The sequence below is a fragment of the Lynx rufus genome, unplaced genomic scaffold (genome assembly GCF_022079265.1).
Source record: "Lynx rufus isolate CCGP_SWC_20201006 ecotype Redwood Valley unplaced genomic scaffold, mLynRuf1.p SCAF_6, whole genome shotgun sequence".
NCBI lineage: Eukaryota > Metazoa > Chordata > Mammalia > Carnivora > Felidae > Lynx > Lynx rufus.
The window spans coordinates 113396207-113415050 of record NW_025814878.1 but is presented as its reverse complement, the minus strand read 5'-3'; the positions used below and the strand labels follow the sequence as shown (position 1 = coordinate 113415050).

The window sequence follows — 18844 nt, the reverse complement described above, 5'->3', positions numbered from 1 at the left end:
GCAGGAGGGTCTGAGGATGTGGGAGGTCAGGCCAGGCAGGAGGTCAGGCCCTTGGCGACGGGATGGGGCACAGGGGTGTGTGACGGGCACCTGTGCCAGGCCAGGAGGGCCCCTGAGCCGCAGGCCCTGGCAGAACAGCTAGTTCTCTCATTTTTCTAGAATTCCTTTTTGAAAATCTCGAGCAGATTTCATGTTTTCTAACTACCAAATGACTGATTATATGCTTATGGCAAATTCAAACAGTAGTCTGAGTTTCAGCCAAAACACAACACCTAGACTTCACCCCAGTGGGATCTGTGTGTGTGCATGCACGCACATGTATGTGGCTGTCTGTCATGCCCCCATCCATGGGAAACAGGGGCAGAAGATGGAGTGATGAACACAAAAGCAGTTACGACGTCTGGTCCTAGAGCCAGACAGCCTGGGTTCAAATCCCTTCTCCACCTCTCACTTGCATGACCCGGTGCAAGCTATTATTTGGCCCCTCCAAGCCTCAGTTTCCTTCCCTATAAAAGAGAGGTGCCTACCTCATGGGGTAGGGAGGATCACCCAGGACAACAGGTGCTCGGTGTGTGCCAGGCACATAGGGAGAGCCTTGTGAGTACCAGGAGTGGCTTCTAGAACCTTACGGCAGGGACTGAACACAACCGAATATGAAAATTCTAGACCTTCTGTCCCTGCCCCCATCTAGCGCCTCTGTCCCCAAATCCTGCCGCCCACCTTAAAGAGACAGGCGGTGGGCTAGTGTGGAAAAGGATTCAAGCCACTGGGGACAGACACCGCCAGAGCAGGGTGGGCAGGGCCAGACCAGAGAGAGGCACCTGTGTCGGAGCAAAGCAGGGAAGCACATGAGGGCAGCCAGAGGCAGGGGGCTGGGGCACCAGGGGCCTGATGCTACCAGGGGGCCCCCAGGGAGCTGCCGCCCACCTGCCTAGAGGTGAGAGCAGGGCCCATCTACCCCATGCCCCCCTCTGCCTGGCCAGCCGCCAGAGCGGGGAGTGGCCTGGAGCCACAGCCATCGGTCAGCGCCGCCCCACTTCCGTCCTCTCCACCAGGTTACAGGCACCCGAGCTGTGCTGGCTGTACAATTAAAGGGGCTTATCTGAGATTTATAGCAGGATTATGCCCGCAGGGTGTTACCAACGCCAGCCTCTGGATACTCTGTGGTCCTTAGGAAAAGCAATTAGAGTCCCGGGGTTATACGGGTATAAATATACAGATGCCATCCTCCAAGGTCGAGGGCGCCACAGTGAGCTATTTAGAGAAAGAGCCTTGGGAGAGGCCAGGGGCCCCTCTGCCAGGAGCTGGGTCTGTCAGGAGGGGGAAGAGCCTCTCTGCTTCCCCCACACCCCATCCTCTCTGAACTATCCCTCTTCTCAAGGCTCACCCAACCCAGCTGGAGCCCTCAGCCCAGGGGCCTGACTGCTGATCCGGATCCCCACCACCACAGCCCCATGCAGGCCACCCTCCCTCAGCCGGGCCATGGGGCCATCGGAACCAGGTGGCCCAGGCTTCAGACTTGGCAGCGCGTTAACCCTTGCTGTGCCTGCCTCTTACTGCTCGCTGATACCTAAAAGCTTTATCCCTGGAGCGTTTGAGGACAGTTAAGGGAATGCAGCAAGCTTAATGGGGAGAAGGGTGCCCGGTGGCGAACGGGGGAGACCTCCAGGAGAGCACATCACCTTCGCAGGTCCTCACATCCCACCCAGGGGCACACAGGGAAGGAGCACAGCCCCGCCTGCCCCATGTAAGACACGGCCCCTTCTCTCACCCCACACCCCCCCTCCACACACACAGCTCAACTCCTCAAACAATTCTTTCTCCAAGAACCTGCTGGCCGATCTCCCAGCTCCTGGGTCCCTGAGACCCGCCCCTAAACAAGACCACCTCCGTCCCCACCCCCTTCCCCTTCTCTCTCTGTCTGAGAACAGCAGCTGTCCCCCTGGATCCCGCGCCGGGAATACTGGTGGTCCCTCTGTCTGCCTGGCCACGTCTGCAGAAGTCATTCCGTCCACCCCCTGCCCCCTGGGAGTCACCCAGCAGGCCGGCAAGGCCACAGACTGTGCCCCAGTGCTCCCGGGAGAGACTGAGGCCCACGAGGGAATGGCCTGGGGCAGGACCCAGAGAGTGGCTCTCAGGCGGCGCTTGGCCACTGTGCCCTGACATCCCCCTGTTCCCGAGCATGACTCACCATCCTCCCGGGACTTCTGGATGAAGGCCTCCACGCCGCTCTCGCCGTAGCTGCCCTCCGAGGCCAGCGTGGACACGTAGTTCCACTTGAGGGCGCGAACGATGTCCACCATGGCCTGGGCCTGGTATGTGTCCGAGGGCACCACTCGGGAGAAGAAGTCGTAGCGGCTGTTGTCACTCAGGTCGGGGGCTGTGGAGGCGTAGCTGATCTGGGGGATCTGGGGGCGAGAGGGGCCGCTGATGGGGGCTGCTGGCACCCCCACCATGCCCAGCCAGCACCACACCACTACTCACCACCTCCTTTCGTCCCCACCGCCTTGGGAAGGGTCAGGACACTGCCTCCTCTTGTCTTGGGCGAGACCCTGTGATACAGGTTGGACCACACACACACACACACACACACCCTGGAATCATACAGGATTACATACATAAACACACAGCAGAGCCTCTGGGTGCCTCCATTTACATAAAGACTGAGAGTCCTTTCGCCCATCAACTCCCCCCAGGCAGCCGCTCATGTCACCACCCAGCAGACCCTGTCCCCATGGCTCCTTTGTCCTGCCCACGTCAGAGAAGACAGGGCCCCACCACCCCACAGATAGAATTGCAGGAGGACAGAGTGGACAGGGACCCCACCCCGGGGAAGTCCCTCTCTCCGCAGGCTGGGATACAGGGCCCAACAGCAGACTCCTGCCCCAGCTCTCCACAGAGCACCTTTCCGCACCCACAGACCCCCACCTGGGCCCTCCCCAGGCAAAAGTGAGATGCAGAGCCCTGAAGCTGTCCTTCTTCCTGTGGTTGACATCCAACCATTCCCAAAGGACAAAAACCTCACAGCCAGCCTGTGGCAACTGAGAGTGGGGAACGTTCCGGGGGCAGCAGGATTTGGGGCACACCCTGGACAAGAGGTTGCCCACTTGGACTGTGCTTTGGGTGTCCCTATCCCCGGGGACACTGGAGATCTGCCTTCCACTGAGGATGCCCATTGGGAAAAGAACATGGCCCAGCCCAGCCCCTGTGATGCCCCCCCCCACCAAGGTGGGCCCCAGCAAGCCCCTCATTGCCTCCCCTCACTGAGCTCATCCATGAAAAAGGAAAGGATGAGGTGGGAAAAACAGATGTTTGGTTGTCTGGATTTGCTGAGCAACTAAGGGTTAACCCCCAAACCCTCTCATTGTAGTTCTTGTGATCTTTATAAGATGGCATATGCTACGTTAACCACTGTGGCACTGTTTCTAATAGCAAATCTCTGGAGGCTACGGCCACACAGGAATACTATTTGGCCGTGAAAAAGAACCAGGCAGCTTTCCATGCACTGCTCTGCACAGCTCTCCAAGACCCACAGAGGAAAGAAAGAAACGAGGCACAGTTCTGCGTGTGAACAGCATCTCCATTATCACGTGAGGGGGCAGGACAGACTCTCGCCGCCCTGAAACAAAACAGCTAAGTTGCCTCCAGAGAGGGAACCAGGTGGCTAGGGGACAGGGTTGGGAGGACACCTTCCCCCTCATACCCCGTGTATGTTTTGCATGTAGAATCATGCAAACATACCTCCCGCCTAGAATCGTCCCGAGCCGAAGCATCCGCCCCCTTTCCTACCTGTGTCAACAGCCTCTGAAAAGTAGCCCGGTCCTCCTTGACTTGGAGAGCACGGAGCACGAAAACAACACCCCCAAGAATGTGGACTCTAGCCAGATAGCTGATGGTTAATCGTAAGCGTCTGTTATTTTGAAGGCCCGCTGAGGGTATCACAGCCGCAGGGGTTGGTTGGGTGTTTAAGAGTCCGTCATTCGGAGCAGTCTCCCAGCGTCAGCACTATTAATGCTTTGGGGGTATAATTCTTTGTTGGGGGGCTGTTCTGTGCACTGAGGGATGTTGAGCAGCAACCCCAACCTCTACCCACTAGATCCCAGAAGCCCCTGCCTTCCGCAGTTGTAACAATCAAAAACGTCTCTAGACGCAGCCAAGTGCCTCCCAGGGAGCAGAGCAGAACTGTCCCCAGTTGAGACCTGCGGTTTTAGAGATATGTACTGAAATATTGAAAGATGCAGGGATCTGAGGAGGTCTGGGGTTTGTTTCCAAAGCATCACAGTGAGAGCACATCCAAGAAGAAAGAATAATGGCCAAGAACGGACAACTCTGAGTCACATGTACGTGGGGGCTCACCACCCTATTTGTTTTGAACATATCTGAAATGTCCATATTTAACCAATTTTTAACAATAAAACAAAACAGACAGCACCCCTGAATCATCCCCCTGAACAGAAGTGCCCTGAATTTGGAGCTGGAGCAGGTGGTGGGGACTGTGGGGCCAGGGCCTGCCCTACCAGCCTGCCGTCCCAGCAGGTCCCCGAGAGAAGACGGGTTGTCTGTCAGCTTCCGGGGTGTTTGTCAGCTTCCGCCTGGGCCTGGGCCTCAGCGAGGAGTGCTAATCACAGGCCCAGGAACCCGCTCTCTTAGAAGAAGAACCCGCTAATTAGAAGAAGCTTGTCTCCTGCTTCTGACGTTTCCACCCAACACAGCGCTTGTGTCAAAAGGGACTGTGCCCAGCAGAGGTTCACGAAGCCCAGGGAGGTCTCGGGGTCCCTCCCACAGGCAACTTCTCACTCATCCTTCATTCCTCCTTCCAAGCCACCTCCCTGCCTCCCCTCCGGTTCAGGCACTCTGCATGGGCAGGGACGGCAGCCGGACAGACGGACGTCCGGGGACCAGGACCCAGGCCCCCATCCCACCACGAGCCCCCGTTCCCACAAAGGGTGGGAGGGCCAAGCATGGGGTTCCCACAGGGTCCATGTTAGTCAGCCTGCAGGGGTGCCCTGGTCTCGGATTTTGGAAGCCCAGGAGGGGCCCCTGATCTGCCCCCAACAATTCCTGAGACCCTGGAACAGGGATCCAGCCCTGAGGTGGCTGGGAGGGAGGGGACAGCTTCCTGAGCAGGGTCAGGGGATAATCCCTGGCCAGCTCCTCCTCCCCGTCTGAAGGCTCCTCAGTTCCAGGCCACCCGAGTTTCCTAGCGGGGTGGTTTCAGCAGAGATTTGGAAGCTAAACTGCTCGGGTTCAAATCCCAGCTCAGCCACCCACCAACTGGGAAGCCTCCAGCAAGTTGCTTCACCTCTCAGGCCTCAGTTTTCTCAGCTGCCAAATGGGAGGTCGTGAGGGTCACACGAGGGAATTTTCGGGAACTGCGGGCAGGCAGTAAGCACTCAAAAGGTTAGCCCAAAGGTGGGCTATGATCCCTCCGGCTACACCTCCCTTAGCCCTCTATCCCCATGCCCCCCCTCCTGGTCCCTCCCCCAGCTCTCTCCCAGCGCTGTTACTACTGTGCTCCTGGCGGTGGGGGGCCTCCTCCTGGAATGCTGACCCGCAGGCTCTCCAAGGCCCTCCTCCCCCCTGGCCCCACCCAGGCTTGCAGTGCATGGGGAGACGCAGGGACCCCCCCCCCCCCCGTCACCGGACACCCGGGACAGGGTGACTGGGACAACCTGGCCCAAGGGCGCTCTGACTGATGCCTCCTCAGCTCTGTCTCAGCAGCACAGCTGAAGCCAGAGGGGCATTTGATTAACATTCTCCTCAGAGAAGTCCTCTCCTCTCCCAACAGCAGCACGACAGGGGAGGGGGCGGCCACGCCCCTGCCAATGCCAGCACAAGGGTCAGCCACAACCTGGATTCCAGCAGCCCCTGACCAACCACGGCTGGCCTACTCTCGGTCCATCTGCCTGGCTCCTTCTGCCCACAGGGCCCCTGTCACCTCTTCCAGGCAGCCCTCCCTGAGCTCCAGAGAGCCTGCTCAGACCTCCCCCAGCACAGAGTAGGGCTGCTCCAGGGGCACCAGGCACGTCCTCCTGGGGTGAGGATGCCTGGTCTTGTCAACTCAGCAGGCATTTTAAGACGCCCCCATCATGCTGGGCAGGGCTACTTGTGGAAACGCAGAGAAAAGTGGACTGCTCCCAACACCCACTGCACCCCTGGAAGGAGCAGGTGGGGGCACCCCAGAGTGACGCACAGTGTGTCTGGAGCTGGCACCCGGCAGAACCTCCCGCTTGCAGAACGGATGAGTGACTGAGGGGAGAGAGGGAGGCGGTGAAAAAAATCTCTCTCTCCCTCTCTCTCTGTCTGTCTGTCTCTCTCTCTCTCTCTCTCAGGCTTCTAGAGTGACAAGGAGGTCCACGCCACGTGGGGAAAGACAAAAGCTGCTTCCGGGCTTGAGCAACAATGAAGATGAATGCCAAGTGCATCTGTCTGTGTGTGTGTGTATGTGCGCGTGTGCACCCACGTGTGCATGCACGTGCTGGGGCATGTGCCCCGAGCACACGAGCGCACAGTACATTCATTCATTCCTCCCACCAATAGTCACTGAGCACCGCCCGCCTGCCAGGCATAGTTCTGAGTGCTGGCGATGGACAGGTGGACAATCTGTCCTCGTGGGGCTCCCAGTCGAGACACAGGCAGGCAATGGAAAGGGGATACCAAGCTGTTAGACGGGAACAAGGGCCCATGAGAAAAAGGAAGAACAGGGCAGGGGACTGTTAGAGGGGCCAGAGGAAGTCTCTCTGATAAGGTGACATCTGAGCCAAGACCCCAAGGAGGTGAAGGAAGGAGCCATGTGGGTAATTGGAGGGAGGGCACTTCAGGCAGAGGGAAGAGCCAATGCAAAGGCCCGTGCGCATATGCGTGCTGAGAGCCTGAACTTGCTCTCAGGCTGCCCCGGGCCAGGTCAGCAGCCCCGCATACCTACCTACAGGTAGCAAAACAGCCAGACACGCAGGCAGTGCCCCAGGGTGCCCACAGCGCAGACTCGGGGTCACTGGCTCCCAGTCTAGCAGAATCTAGGGACTCCCTGAGAGTGGCTGGTCCACGTCCCACACCGTCCAGAGGAGGAGAAGGGGGTAGGAGGTGGGACACCCCCAGCGCCTAACAGCCAACCAGAGCGCAGTCCCCTGAGAGCCGATACTTCATTCAAGGCTGTTTATAGAACAGTCAGGGAGGAAGCCTCTACCTTGACCTCAGCAAGGCCTGCAGCACCCTGAGTCACGTAGCCAGGGGCCCATGGCCATCACCATGGATACCCCAGGGCCACACCACAATAACCCCAACCCTCTTCCTGTGAGCTTTAGTGTTTAAAGGCACCTCCCCTTTCTGCCTCTTCCCTAATGCTTTGCGCAGCACAGCATCGGCTCCAGCTTAGGCTCTAGCACACTACGGAGCCAGCCTGCGCATGCGCAGGGCTGTGCTATGACCCAGCCTTGTCATCCAGCTTTGTGACCTTAGGCAAGCGAGCAGCCTCTCTGGGCCTCAGTTTCCTCCCCTATAAAGAAGTCACAGTAACAACAGAAGGGACTGCACGAGCAAGTACTTGCAAAGTGCTTCAAACACGTGGGCACTGCTGGGTATTATCCTTGGAGAAGGAGGCAAGGCTAGGACCAACGTGCCCATTTTGCAGATGACAAAACTGAGGCTCGGGGAGAGGAAAGTACCCTCTGCACATCACAGCCAGGAGACATCAGAAAGAAGGCACCGACTGAGCTGCTCTGCCTCCTGTTCACTATCCCTGAGTGCTGGCCCCAGGCCCTGCCCACCGTCCCAGCTGACTCTGCTCTTTCTGCCCCACCCACAAGCCAGACCAGGCGGCCACAGATTGAAGCTGGGACCCTGGGGCCACCTCCGGCCGCCGGCCAGGCCGGGCCCCAGGCAGACCTCGGGGCCCCCACGTGGCTGGATGCAGCCCCTCTCACCAGGGAAGCAGGGAGACCCCGCATTGGGCCAGGCAGACCCCGGATTGGCTGCCTGCTCCCCGCCCTTCTGATCCTGGCTGCTTGAGGCCTCGACAGCCCGGCTCTCAGCATCAGCTATTTTCCTCACAGATGAAAGGCAGCCAGGCTTTTAGGGACATGAAAGCTGCACGGGGAGGCATGTGTAGTTCAGAGGGCCTGTGAGAGGAGAGAACGCCAGCTTCCAAAGGCCTGGCCTGCACGGTCAGGGCTGAGGGACCCTGTCCCCCGCCCCCGCCCCCTTCAGCCACCTGAGCCGTGCACCGTCATCTCCCAGGGGGCTCCTGCTGCAGACACAGTGCCCAGTGGAGGAGACACTGCCAGCCTCCCCTTCCTCCCTCGATGGGGCCTCAGGAGGGGCGGGGAGGAGGTGTCTCACTCAGCGCTGGGCACACAGTAGGCACTTCACACACTCTCACGTGGCACCAAGCCCCTCCTCTCAGCCAGGTGCTCAGGGCCCATTTAAATAACCCACCTTCAGAGAACTAGCCTGGTGGGGGCTGGGAAAGGCGGTCTCGGGGTAACATGCATCCGGGCTGACAAGCCAGGTTTGGGGCGACAAGAGATTCACTGGGGGTCTCGCAGGGGGGCTGTGGAGAGGGAAAATGTTGGCAGTGTGGGGACGAGGGCTTAGACAGACTGAAGGGGTACAAAGACAGGGGTGCAGGGTCAAGGGGGGTTCAAAGCAGCTGGGCAGGGTCGTGACAGCGAGAGAGCAGGGATACGGCAGGGGGGGTGCAGGGACACACGAGAGGAGCAGTACGGGGGGGACCCAGCACATGGAGGGGGCACGGATGGCCCCTGCCCTTGACCCTGACCAGGCCCACCTCTGACAAGGACCCCGGGGTTTAAGAGCAGAGGATAAGAGTGACCCTACAGCTTAGGACAGCCACGAGGAGGCCTCATACACCCATTCCCCACGGAGATGCCCCCCCCCCCACCAATTACTAAGGAACAGAGAAGCAGAGGTCCAAGGCCTGGGAAGCAGGAGGTGGGCAGACACCCTGGGCAGGGGGCTGACCCTGCATCCGGGTGGTCTTTGGAAGGACGAGGATAGACCCCGGGTAGGAAGACTGTCTGCCACCCACCCCGGGGCCTCCTCTAGGCCCACAAGCTGAGGGCCTCCCCTCTCCACACTCAGTAGGTCATTTGGGGGCTGCTGGCCACTTCCCCGCTCACTTCAGGGCGCCCTCATTAATCAGATCTCACTACCCTGTTCTACAGACACGGATCTGCCACCAACCGCCAGCCCCACGCATCCCGTCACTCGGGGGCCTCGCCACGCACCCCTGCCTGGCCCGGGGCTGGCCTGTGCCCCAGTGCAGTCAGTCAGTCACTCAGCCCCCGGCTGGGGGCTGCATCCACAGTCTCCGATCTGCGTCTAGGTGCCCCCAGGCACTCAGCCTCCCTGGCTCCGCCCCCCACCCCGCCCCTGCCCAGGCCTGGACACTGGGTGACCCTGCCCTCCGCTGCCTTCACACAGGCCCCCTCTTCTTCTCACACCATGGCCTGCAGCACCTCCTCACCGTGACTGAGAAGTGGAGAGCAGACTCTCCCAGGAGGCAAATGCTATCTTAAAAGACAGTAAAATTTGCCCACAAGGCCCCTGTGGTCCCTTTGCCTCGGCTGCTCCCGAGGCCCCCAGCCTTTCCCTCCCACACCCCCCCCCCGCCCCCGCCCACCCACACAAACCCCGGAGACTCTGATGATTCGTTCGTTCATTCACCCACTGGGTAATGGTTCACGGAGTGCTTACTGGGTGCCTTGCACACTCTTTGGCACTGGGGTGAACACACAGAGACAAAAATCCCTGCCTTCAGGGAACAGACATTCTAGTGAGAGAGATAATCGATAACAAACGGAGGCGCACACAATTGATGTTGTCCTGAGAGCCGCTGGGGACACTTGCAGCTCCCTGCCTTCCTGGCACGTGGTAAAATTCAACCCTCTGACCCCGGTGGTTGGCTGGGGCCTTGTGACGTATGCTGGCCAACGAGGCGGGAGCAGAAAATGCCCTTCCTTCGGGGCCAGAGCGTTTCATTGCCATTGTGAGACCCTACAGGGTACGTGCTCCCTCTGCCACCGTGACCAGCGATGTCCCAGGCCAGCCTGGGTGCCTAGGGGATGAGACAGGACACTCAGCCCTCCCGCATAGACATGTGGGGCAGTAAGCATTTAGTTTACGTATTTTAGACCACAGAGATCTGAGGTTGGTTCGTTCTCACGACCTAACCTCACCAAGGCTGACGGACACAGGAGGCGGAAGCATTACGCTCTAGCTCCGGGACAGCCAGGAAAGCGTCTTATTATTCATCTCCAACTCACGAGCCTGGAGGTGTCAGGTTCACATTCGGCACAGGCTGGTTGGGGCTGAATTGAATCACATTCACACACACACACACACACACACACACACACACACACACGCAATCATCATCATCATGAGAACTAGCATTTACTGAGTGTTTACTATGTGCCAAGAACAGTCCTAAGTGGTTACAAATGCCTGAACGCCTTTGATCTTACAATAACCATAGGAAGTAGACCCTCTTATTCTTCCCATGTTCCCCAAAACTGAGGTACAGAGAAGTTAAGACACTTGTCCAAGCTCACACAGCTAGTAAGTGGCCGAGGCAGGATTTGAACCCAGAGGGACAGGCTCCAGAGCCCATGCTACTAACTGTCACATAAAACCCCAGCCTCCCCCTTATACAAGAGGGTCTACACGGACGTGTGCAGGCACACACGCACACACACGCAGAATCTCCTGTGGGGCAGTGTCCTTAGGGCAGCACCAGAGGAAGCCAGCCCTACTACCCCTCCCACCCGCCTCCATCAAGCTCGGCGCCCCCCTCCACTCCTGGCTGTCACACTCTGGGGTGAAGTGGCCCATCTGTCTCCAACACAAAGGATCAGGCAGGGGTGGGGGCCAGAGGCCCCAGAGGGGTTGTGTAAATGGCTCTGCTTTGAGCAACAGCTAATTTCTAAACATAATTATTAATTTCATGCTTATCATATGCAAACCTCTGTCTCCCAGACGAGATGAAATTGATTTAATTAGAAATTCCACCATCAAGCCTTTTGGATCCAAGCTTTTAATTAGGATCACCAACCCCACCCAAGGCTGCCAGAAAGTGGGCTCCTGGCCCCTGCTTCTCTTCCCAAGGCCCCAGGCAGAGCCAGGATGTGTGGGCACCTCCAGTGTCACCAGAGCTCCACTGGCCAGGCCAGGGTCCCTTGCTGGGACCACTACCCATGTCCCACCCCACACAGGGTGACACGGCCCCACAGCCACAAGTGGCCTCCTTCTCCTGGCATCATAATGGGGAGACAGCTTGGAGACAACTCATATCATCTCACAGCAGGAAGGACTGGGGTGTTTAAGGTGGGAAGGAGACAGGAGAAATAACAGACCTCCCCTCCTCATGCAAAATTCGCATGCCAGCTTCCCTTTGGGAGACCCTGCCAGGTGCTAATAAAATGCCTTTTACAGCTCAGCTCAGGGCAGTCTGTCAAAATCATCCATTGTACCTGGCATTGTAACAAAGCATCTCCACACATTACCTCTGACCTCACCTCCGGCCACTCCCAGCTTGACGGCATTCACTGGCTCTGGTCACACCAGTCTCCTTGCCAAACCCTGAACATTCTAGGCACACTCTGCCTCAGGGCCTCCGCACTGGCTGTTCCCCCCTGCCTGAATGCTCTTCCCCCAGATCTGTATGTGGCCCCTCCCTCACAGACAGACTGCTCAAGGAAGGCCTTCCCCAACCACCCCTTTTAGGACCAATCCTACTTCCCTACCCTGCACCCCATTTCCACTTTCCTTGCTTTGATTTTCCTCAGAACAATGATCGCTTTCTAACGTGCTCAACATTTGTTTACTTTTCCACTTAATATCCACCTCCTCCTAAAATGGCAGCTCCATGAATCCAGGGACCTTTCCTTCATTCCCCACAGGATGCCCGGCACAGATTTGGCACGGGGCAGGTGCCCAATAAGCAAAGGGGCCACTTAATTCTTGCCACACAAGCAGCCCGAGGACACGCTCCATAGGGTCGTAAGCACCTTAGACGAGGTGAGGAGACCAAAGCTCAGAGCCCTAGGCTTTGCCAAGCTCACGGAGCTGGTCAGTGGCCGAGTTCCCATGCTTGCATGGTCTGCCGCTTTGCCTGGGGAAGCTGGCCACTCCACAGCAGTGCCTGGCACACAGACGCTGCTCTGAGGTCTCCCCCCTCCCTCCCCAGGGCTCAATGGGGTGTCCCTCACCTCCAGGGCCTGCTGTGCCCGCCCCTCCCAACCCCCACCCCGAGTTCACAGCAGCCCCCTCGAAGGCAATCATTGTGGGGCTGTCCCACACCCACCTCTGTCTCCCCTTCCCCGGGGCCCACCCAGCCTCTTATCAGGAGGCAAGCGGACACTTGGATTAATTTCCAGGACTGTTCTGAATTATGTCTTCCAGGAGAGAACCAGACAGATGAGGCAACAGGACTTTGAACAAATATTTCCCGAGAAAGTGCTTTATTCAGTCCCTTGTCTCACTCTTTTAAACATTATATGTTTCCTTAGGAGCCCGGGAAAAAATGGGGCACGATAAGGCACGGAGGCTGGAGAAGAACAGAGGGCGCAGAGTGGAGGGCCTCGGCCGGCTGACAAAGGAGCCGCTCGGATGCAGACTCCAAGGAATTACCGCCGATAAGAGCACAGGCGGGGGAGCGCGCGGTGCAAGGGCGAGAGCAAACAAGATCCTCAATCAGCACTTGTCCTATTTCATAAGCAAAATGTAGATCAATAAATTACACTCACTTGTGCAGGTTTTACATGCTGACTCCGTAACCTTGTCAAGAGTGATACATATGGGCGGGGGAGGCTAGGGGACGAAGGAGCCCAGAGGCCTAGAGAGGACGGGCCAAGGACCCGGCAGGGGCCCTGCGGCCACAAGGCCTGCACCCCTTTTTCCAAGAGGGGCTCAAAGCCCAAGATCTCGGAGGTGAGAAGCAGCCCCCTGCCTCGCTGTGCGGCCTGTGGGAAGTCACCTCCCGTGAGCCTCCGTCTCCTCATCTGTCAAATGGGCACAGTGTAAACCTTACTTTGAGGCTCCTGTGGGAAGATGGATATTAAATTTTAGAAAGAGAGCAGCGGACATCCAAGACGCTAGGAGTCGTGACGATGCCCCTGGCACACAGCCCCGGGGGCGGCCGTCAGCTGACACGGGCTCTCCCTGTGTTAATTCTCACCGCAGGCCCGAGACAGGAAACCGTCGGCCTATTTTAACGAGAAGCTGTGGCTGCGGCTCAGAAGGCTGAGGAGCCCCGGGGTCACCCAGGCCCACCTGATGGCAAAGCTGGGCTTCCTCCCTGTGAGCCAGGGAGCTGGGCAACACTGGGCGCTAGGCTACACCCAAGTGTCCAAGCAGGTGAGGGCAGGGCTCCAGACTCGCCCAGGGGGCCAACCTTCAAGTGCTCTGGGCATGTATAACGGGTTTGGTGGGGGCGAGACATGAGGGCTGGGGCTGGGGGCGGGGGGTGCAGCAGGCGAGAGGCTGCTTAGGTGTTGGTCGTCATCATAACAGGCGTGGTAGTTGTGGTTTAATGAGCACCCAGCCCATGACGGGCACCTCAGAGGGATTATCTCATTTAATCCCCACACAGTAACCCCACGAAGTGAATGCTCTTTATTGCCTTTGTTTTTTAGAAGAGGAAACAGAGGCCCTAGAACATCCGGAAATAAAATCACAACAAGTGGCAAAGTGGGACTTGAACCCAGGTCTACCTGACTCCAGCCCCTGAGGGCCTGCTGCACCTGGCACGAGCCCCACGTTCACTCCCGGCTCCTGCCCTTTGTCCACACCATCCCCCCACCCCGCAAAGCAGCCAGGATGGGGAGTCAAGTGTCCCCGCTCCAGGTCTCTCCCCTCCACGTCCGGTGAGCACACCGCTTCCCATGTCTGAGCCTCAGTTTCCACATCTGTTCGGGGCGGGGGGGTGTTTAATGACCTCTGCCTACTGGACTCACGAGGTAAGGACAGAGGGAGGGGCCTCCACAGCACAGGAGTGACATCTGCCCCCCAAGCTGCGGGAAGTGGAGGCAAGGCTGGGACAACCTCAGTGAGTGGGGCACGCCTGAGGGGTCCGTAACTACACCTGCTGTCCTCCTCATGCACACTGAGCGCCGATGGGGGCACAGCCAGGCGGAGGGAAAATTAACCACAGCGTCTGCCCAAGTGTTCTCCCAAGTTAACGTGCTGCACCCATGTGTAATATACGGCTCTGTATTACTATAATATGATATAATGGGATGTATTAACATTATTGAACACATAGGCCGATAAAAGTAACATCACCATCACTCCATGTGATTTATATCACTGCCTGGGCCACAGCCAGGCTGGCAGGGGCGGGGGGAGGCCCCACAGAGGCTCTAGGGCTCTCGCTGGGGACAGGGGGCCAGAGCCCCGGGTAGGGGAGGGGGGCCCAGACCAGAGCAAAAGGAACGTGCGACCGAGCAGGCAAAGCCAGGCGATCCTCGGGCCACGGTGCCAAGCTGTGGTTTGGGGGCTCTCGGCCTGAGCCCTCCAGCCAGTTCTCACACTACTTGACCCCACAGCGACATCTGACCGTGCAGTCCCTCCACCTGGCTGCCTGGCAACTCCCTGGTGCCCTCCTCCCTCTAAGACAGCCCCTCTTCAGCCTCCTCGGCTGGTCCTGAACGCTGGCAACCCCGGACTCGGTCCTCCACCCTCTCTCTCCACTCACTCCCAGGCCACCCCATAACCTGATAACACACCCCCAAACTCCAGGCTCCCGCCCACTACCTGCTCCCCATGGCCATCTAGGGGGGCCCCCAGAACCTCCCGAAGTCCTTCCTAGCCAGGTAATTACTGCTCAGGCCACAGTACCGAATACATCCTTGATTCCTCTTTCTCTCAGCAAATGCTGCTGGCTCCACCTTGAAAATAAATCCAGAACCCAACCACGGCTCGACTCCGTCGCCACTACCACCCTGGGCCTCGGCTCCAGCATCTCTGGCCTGAACTATCCCAGCAGCCTCCTCGCTGGCCCCCCCACCTCCCACACCCCCGCCTCCCATCACAGAGTCCAGTCCCTAGCCGGCAGCCCAAGGGACCCATCTAAAACCCAAGTTAGATCATGTCCCTCCTCTCTTCAAGAGGCTCCCATCTCAGCCAGAGTGAAAGCCAACATCTTTCAATGGCTCACTAGGCCCTACGCAGTCTGCCCCCTTAGCCTCCTGCCCTCACCGCCCACTTACCCTCTCCCTCACTTGCTCTGCTCCAGCCACCTGGGCCACACGCTCTTCCTCCCAACACACCAGGCAGGAGCCCGCCCCAGGACCTTTGCACAGGGTGTGCACTCACCACCGCCTGTGACACTACACACTTCATTCACGCGTCCTCCTGATCATCTACCTCCCCACTGGAGTGTCGGTCCCACGGGGACAGGGGTTTTTGTCTGCCTCGCTCATTGCCAGAGCCCCAGGACTTAGGACCGTGCCTGGCACCAAAGCCCTGATTTTCCAGGTTCTGCAAATAAATATGAATGACCAATGAACAAACAGATGAACTAGAGCAGCAGTCTGCTTTTACCTAATTTTCATAAGTGAGTTTCTCTACATGATTCTGTTGGTGAAATGTACCTGCTTCTAAAGAGTTTGAAAACCACTGGCCTGGTCCAGATGAGGAAACTGAAGAATGGACAGGCCAAGTGGCAATGATTTAGCCAAGACCACGGGGGGGCGGGGGGGGGGGGCGCTGGCTGGCCACTGACATCCCCTGCCCACCCCACTGACCCAGCACTGCCTCCAGTGGGGCCCTGGGGTGAACAGACTGCTGAGCACCCAGTCTGTGGGGGGTGTCATCACCCTCCCACAGCTTCTCTGATCCCTGGATGCCCCCACCGTTGTCCCCAGCAGCCCCTCAATCTGAACCATCATCTTCTATTGGCACCCTCAGGAAGGGGCCCACGTGCGGGTATACTCTGGGTGGTGTTCCACCCCAGGGTGCCCTCTTGGGGGAGGTCTGTTGTGGAAGCCCCACATCAGCCTGCAACATGAGGGCTTTGGCCCCTGGCAAAGGTGGAGGTGATATGGGCCTCCCACCCCATCATGCATTCATGCAAAATATGTCTACTGAGCACTCGCGATGTGTCTGGCACCATGACAGACACCAGGGATGCCATAGTGAACATCGAATATCTGTCCTCATGGAGCTGAGTCCAACAGGAGAAATGGCCTCTAACCAGATACACACATACATAATCACGTCAGATGTGCCGGAAGAGGCAAGGGGCCTGTGACAGCCTGGAATAAGGGCCTGGATCTGGTCAGGGCACCCGAGGAGGCTTCCTGAGGACAGGCAGGAAACTGACACCTGAAAGATGGAGAGACAATACCCAGGTGAAGAGGGAAAAGGAAAGAGCATCTTGGACAGGAGGGAGCAGCAAGTGCAAAGGCCCTGTGGCCAAGAGCCCACGGCAGTTTCAAGGAAAGGCAAAAAATCACACGGAAGATGGGAGAATAGAACCCGAGCTGCACCCGTACAGAAAACAGGCCTGGGGGCAAGATGGGGACCCAGGAGAGCAGTGGGGAGGCCACTGCACTAGTCCAGGTGAGAGGTGAGGGCAGCTGGGCCAGGGGCTTCCTGTGGAGATGGAGACAAGTATGACCTCCCCACAAGCCCTCCCAAGTATCTCTTTCCTTGTGACACTTCGTGAGCCCTGCCCTAAACCCTAAGCTCTCCAAAAAACCAAAGGAGCCAGAAGACAGGCAAATAAGGTCTCCAGGTGCCTGCTTCCCCTCCGACCCCAGCCCGTCCCTTCAAGATAAGCAGGCTCCCAGGGGATTCTCCAGCTGTCCCAGTGACATAGGCAGGGTGAGGAGGCGGCCAGGGACGAGGCCCAGAGCAGGAAAAGGCCACCCCTGCATCTCACATCCATTGCCCTCTGCAGCTCTGTGAGCTTGCCACGATGGAAAGAACCTGAATTCTGGTCTGTCACCAACTCACCACGCGACCTCACACTAGACGCTTTTCCATCCTGTGCTCCAGGTTTCTCGTCTAAGAATCATAACTACAGTAATAGGTCACATCTACTGAGCACTTACTACGTGCCAGGCTCTGTTCTTAGCATTAATTTGTTTAGTCCTCACCAGAATCCCGTCATAGACAGAGACACCAGCATTTCGCCCATTTTACAGATGGGGGAACTGAGGCCCAGAGAAGTCAAACTACTTGCCCAAAGACAGGCGTCTGGTAGGTGGCCAAGCAGGGATTTGCGCCCTTACAGCTGAGCTGTCCTACCTCCCCACGGAAATAAGGACTGGACTGAATCGCCTCGGAGACACTCCAAGCTCTGCTGTGGCTGCCTCCTTCAATTCTCGGCCCCGGAGATTCAGCCTCCAGCCTGGAAGGCCCCAGCTTCTCCAGAAGGAAAGCAGGTGCGATTTGGGGTGGGTCTGTCCCCAGACCCTTCTATTTCCACCTTCTGCAGAAACCTCCAAATGTGCCATTGAGTCCCGCGACCACATTCCTCCTGCCCACAATGTGCCAGGTATTAGATGTGGTGGGGGATAGCACGGTCCCTGCCTGGTACCAAGGGCCTGCTCTAGGCAGTGTCCCAGCAGTCCCCAGTGGCCTGGGCCCTGGCCACCCACTGAGCAAACCTGTTCTTTAAGATACCTGTACTGGCTCCTTCCCTTCTTCTCATTCCTCCTCCATCACTGGTCACGAGGTCACCTCCAGCAGACCGACCCCAGACAGTGCTCTCTATCATTACCTCCCTTCATTTACTCCTAACAAAACCCTTCGAGGTAGACATTATTATCTGAATTTTTTAGGCAAAACTTGGAGACTGGGAGAGAAGTCGTCCTCCCTCAATCGCTCTGCTTACTGATTGAAACCCAGGCCCCTCAATGTCAGAGACAGAGCCCACGGCAGGAACCAGCAGCACGTCTGGGTCCTGTCTAGACAATGAGGGGACAGGCAGGAGATGCCCACAGGCCCTCCCTGTCCCAGCCCGATGCATCCAGTTTCCAGCAACTGGTAATCTGAGCTGACACTGCTCTCTGAAAGGGAAGCCCTGAGTGGATCTTGGCCCCTTCCACTGTCTCACCCACTCAGGCCCCTGCCCCAGAATGCCCAGGCTTGACAAAGCTCTGCCCATTAACCCGGGCCTCAGCAGGTCCCACTGGGGGAGCCTCGGGTAGCAGAGCCTGGAGGAGGGTCCTGCCACCATCACAGCGGAGAACGCCGGGTCCCCCCTCGGTGCCAGCAGACAGCGGGCATCCATAGGGTAAATTGAGAGGAGCACAAAGCTCAGCCCGAGTTCCCCAAGCATCTCCCAACACCTGCTACGGGGGCCAGAATCCCCATCGCTGGGATCAAAGTGAGTTCTTTCAAAGCCACCCATGTTACCTGGAAGAGGGAGCCTTTAACCAGAGACTCTTAGATGAGGAGGGTGGGACTGCCCCCTCCAGTGCCCCTGACAGGGGTCTGTGCTTACCCACCTCCTAGGACAGGCAGCTCACCACTTCACAAGGTAGCCCATCCCAGCTCCAGTATCTGCCAGGCTTCTCGAGACCCTGAATTGAAATCTCTCTCTGTCCTTTCATGTGCTTCTGTGTGGTTCTCTGGAACCACAGAGCCCCAGCCTGTGCCCCCAGATGGAAGGCCTCCCAGGGCTCCTTGATTCTACTGCATTTACACCCCTACCCAGAGCTCTGCTTGGCCATCTGGCCCGTTCTTCGTTTGGTGGTCTAGGTCCACACACTGTGCACACACGCACACACAGGGGGCACAGCGGGGCACACCCAGGCAGGACCACCACTTAAAACAGGAGTCAGGCCACACCATCCTCTGCCCAACTCCCTCCCCC

General features: G+C 58.0%; 1 protein-coding gene across 1 annotated transcript in view; it reads right to left on the bottom strand.

Moving 5' to 3' along the window:
* The window catches only part of GRM4 (glutamate metabotropic receptor 4), a 103651-nt gene that overhangs the window by 59577 nt on the left and 25230 nt on the right, over positions 1-18844 (bottom strand). The window contains 1 exon segment of the mRNA XM_047102576.1: positions 2192-2408. Within this exon segment, the coding sequence (XP_046958532.1) occupies positions 2192-2408 (217 nt within the window).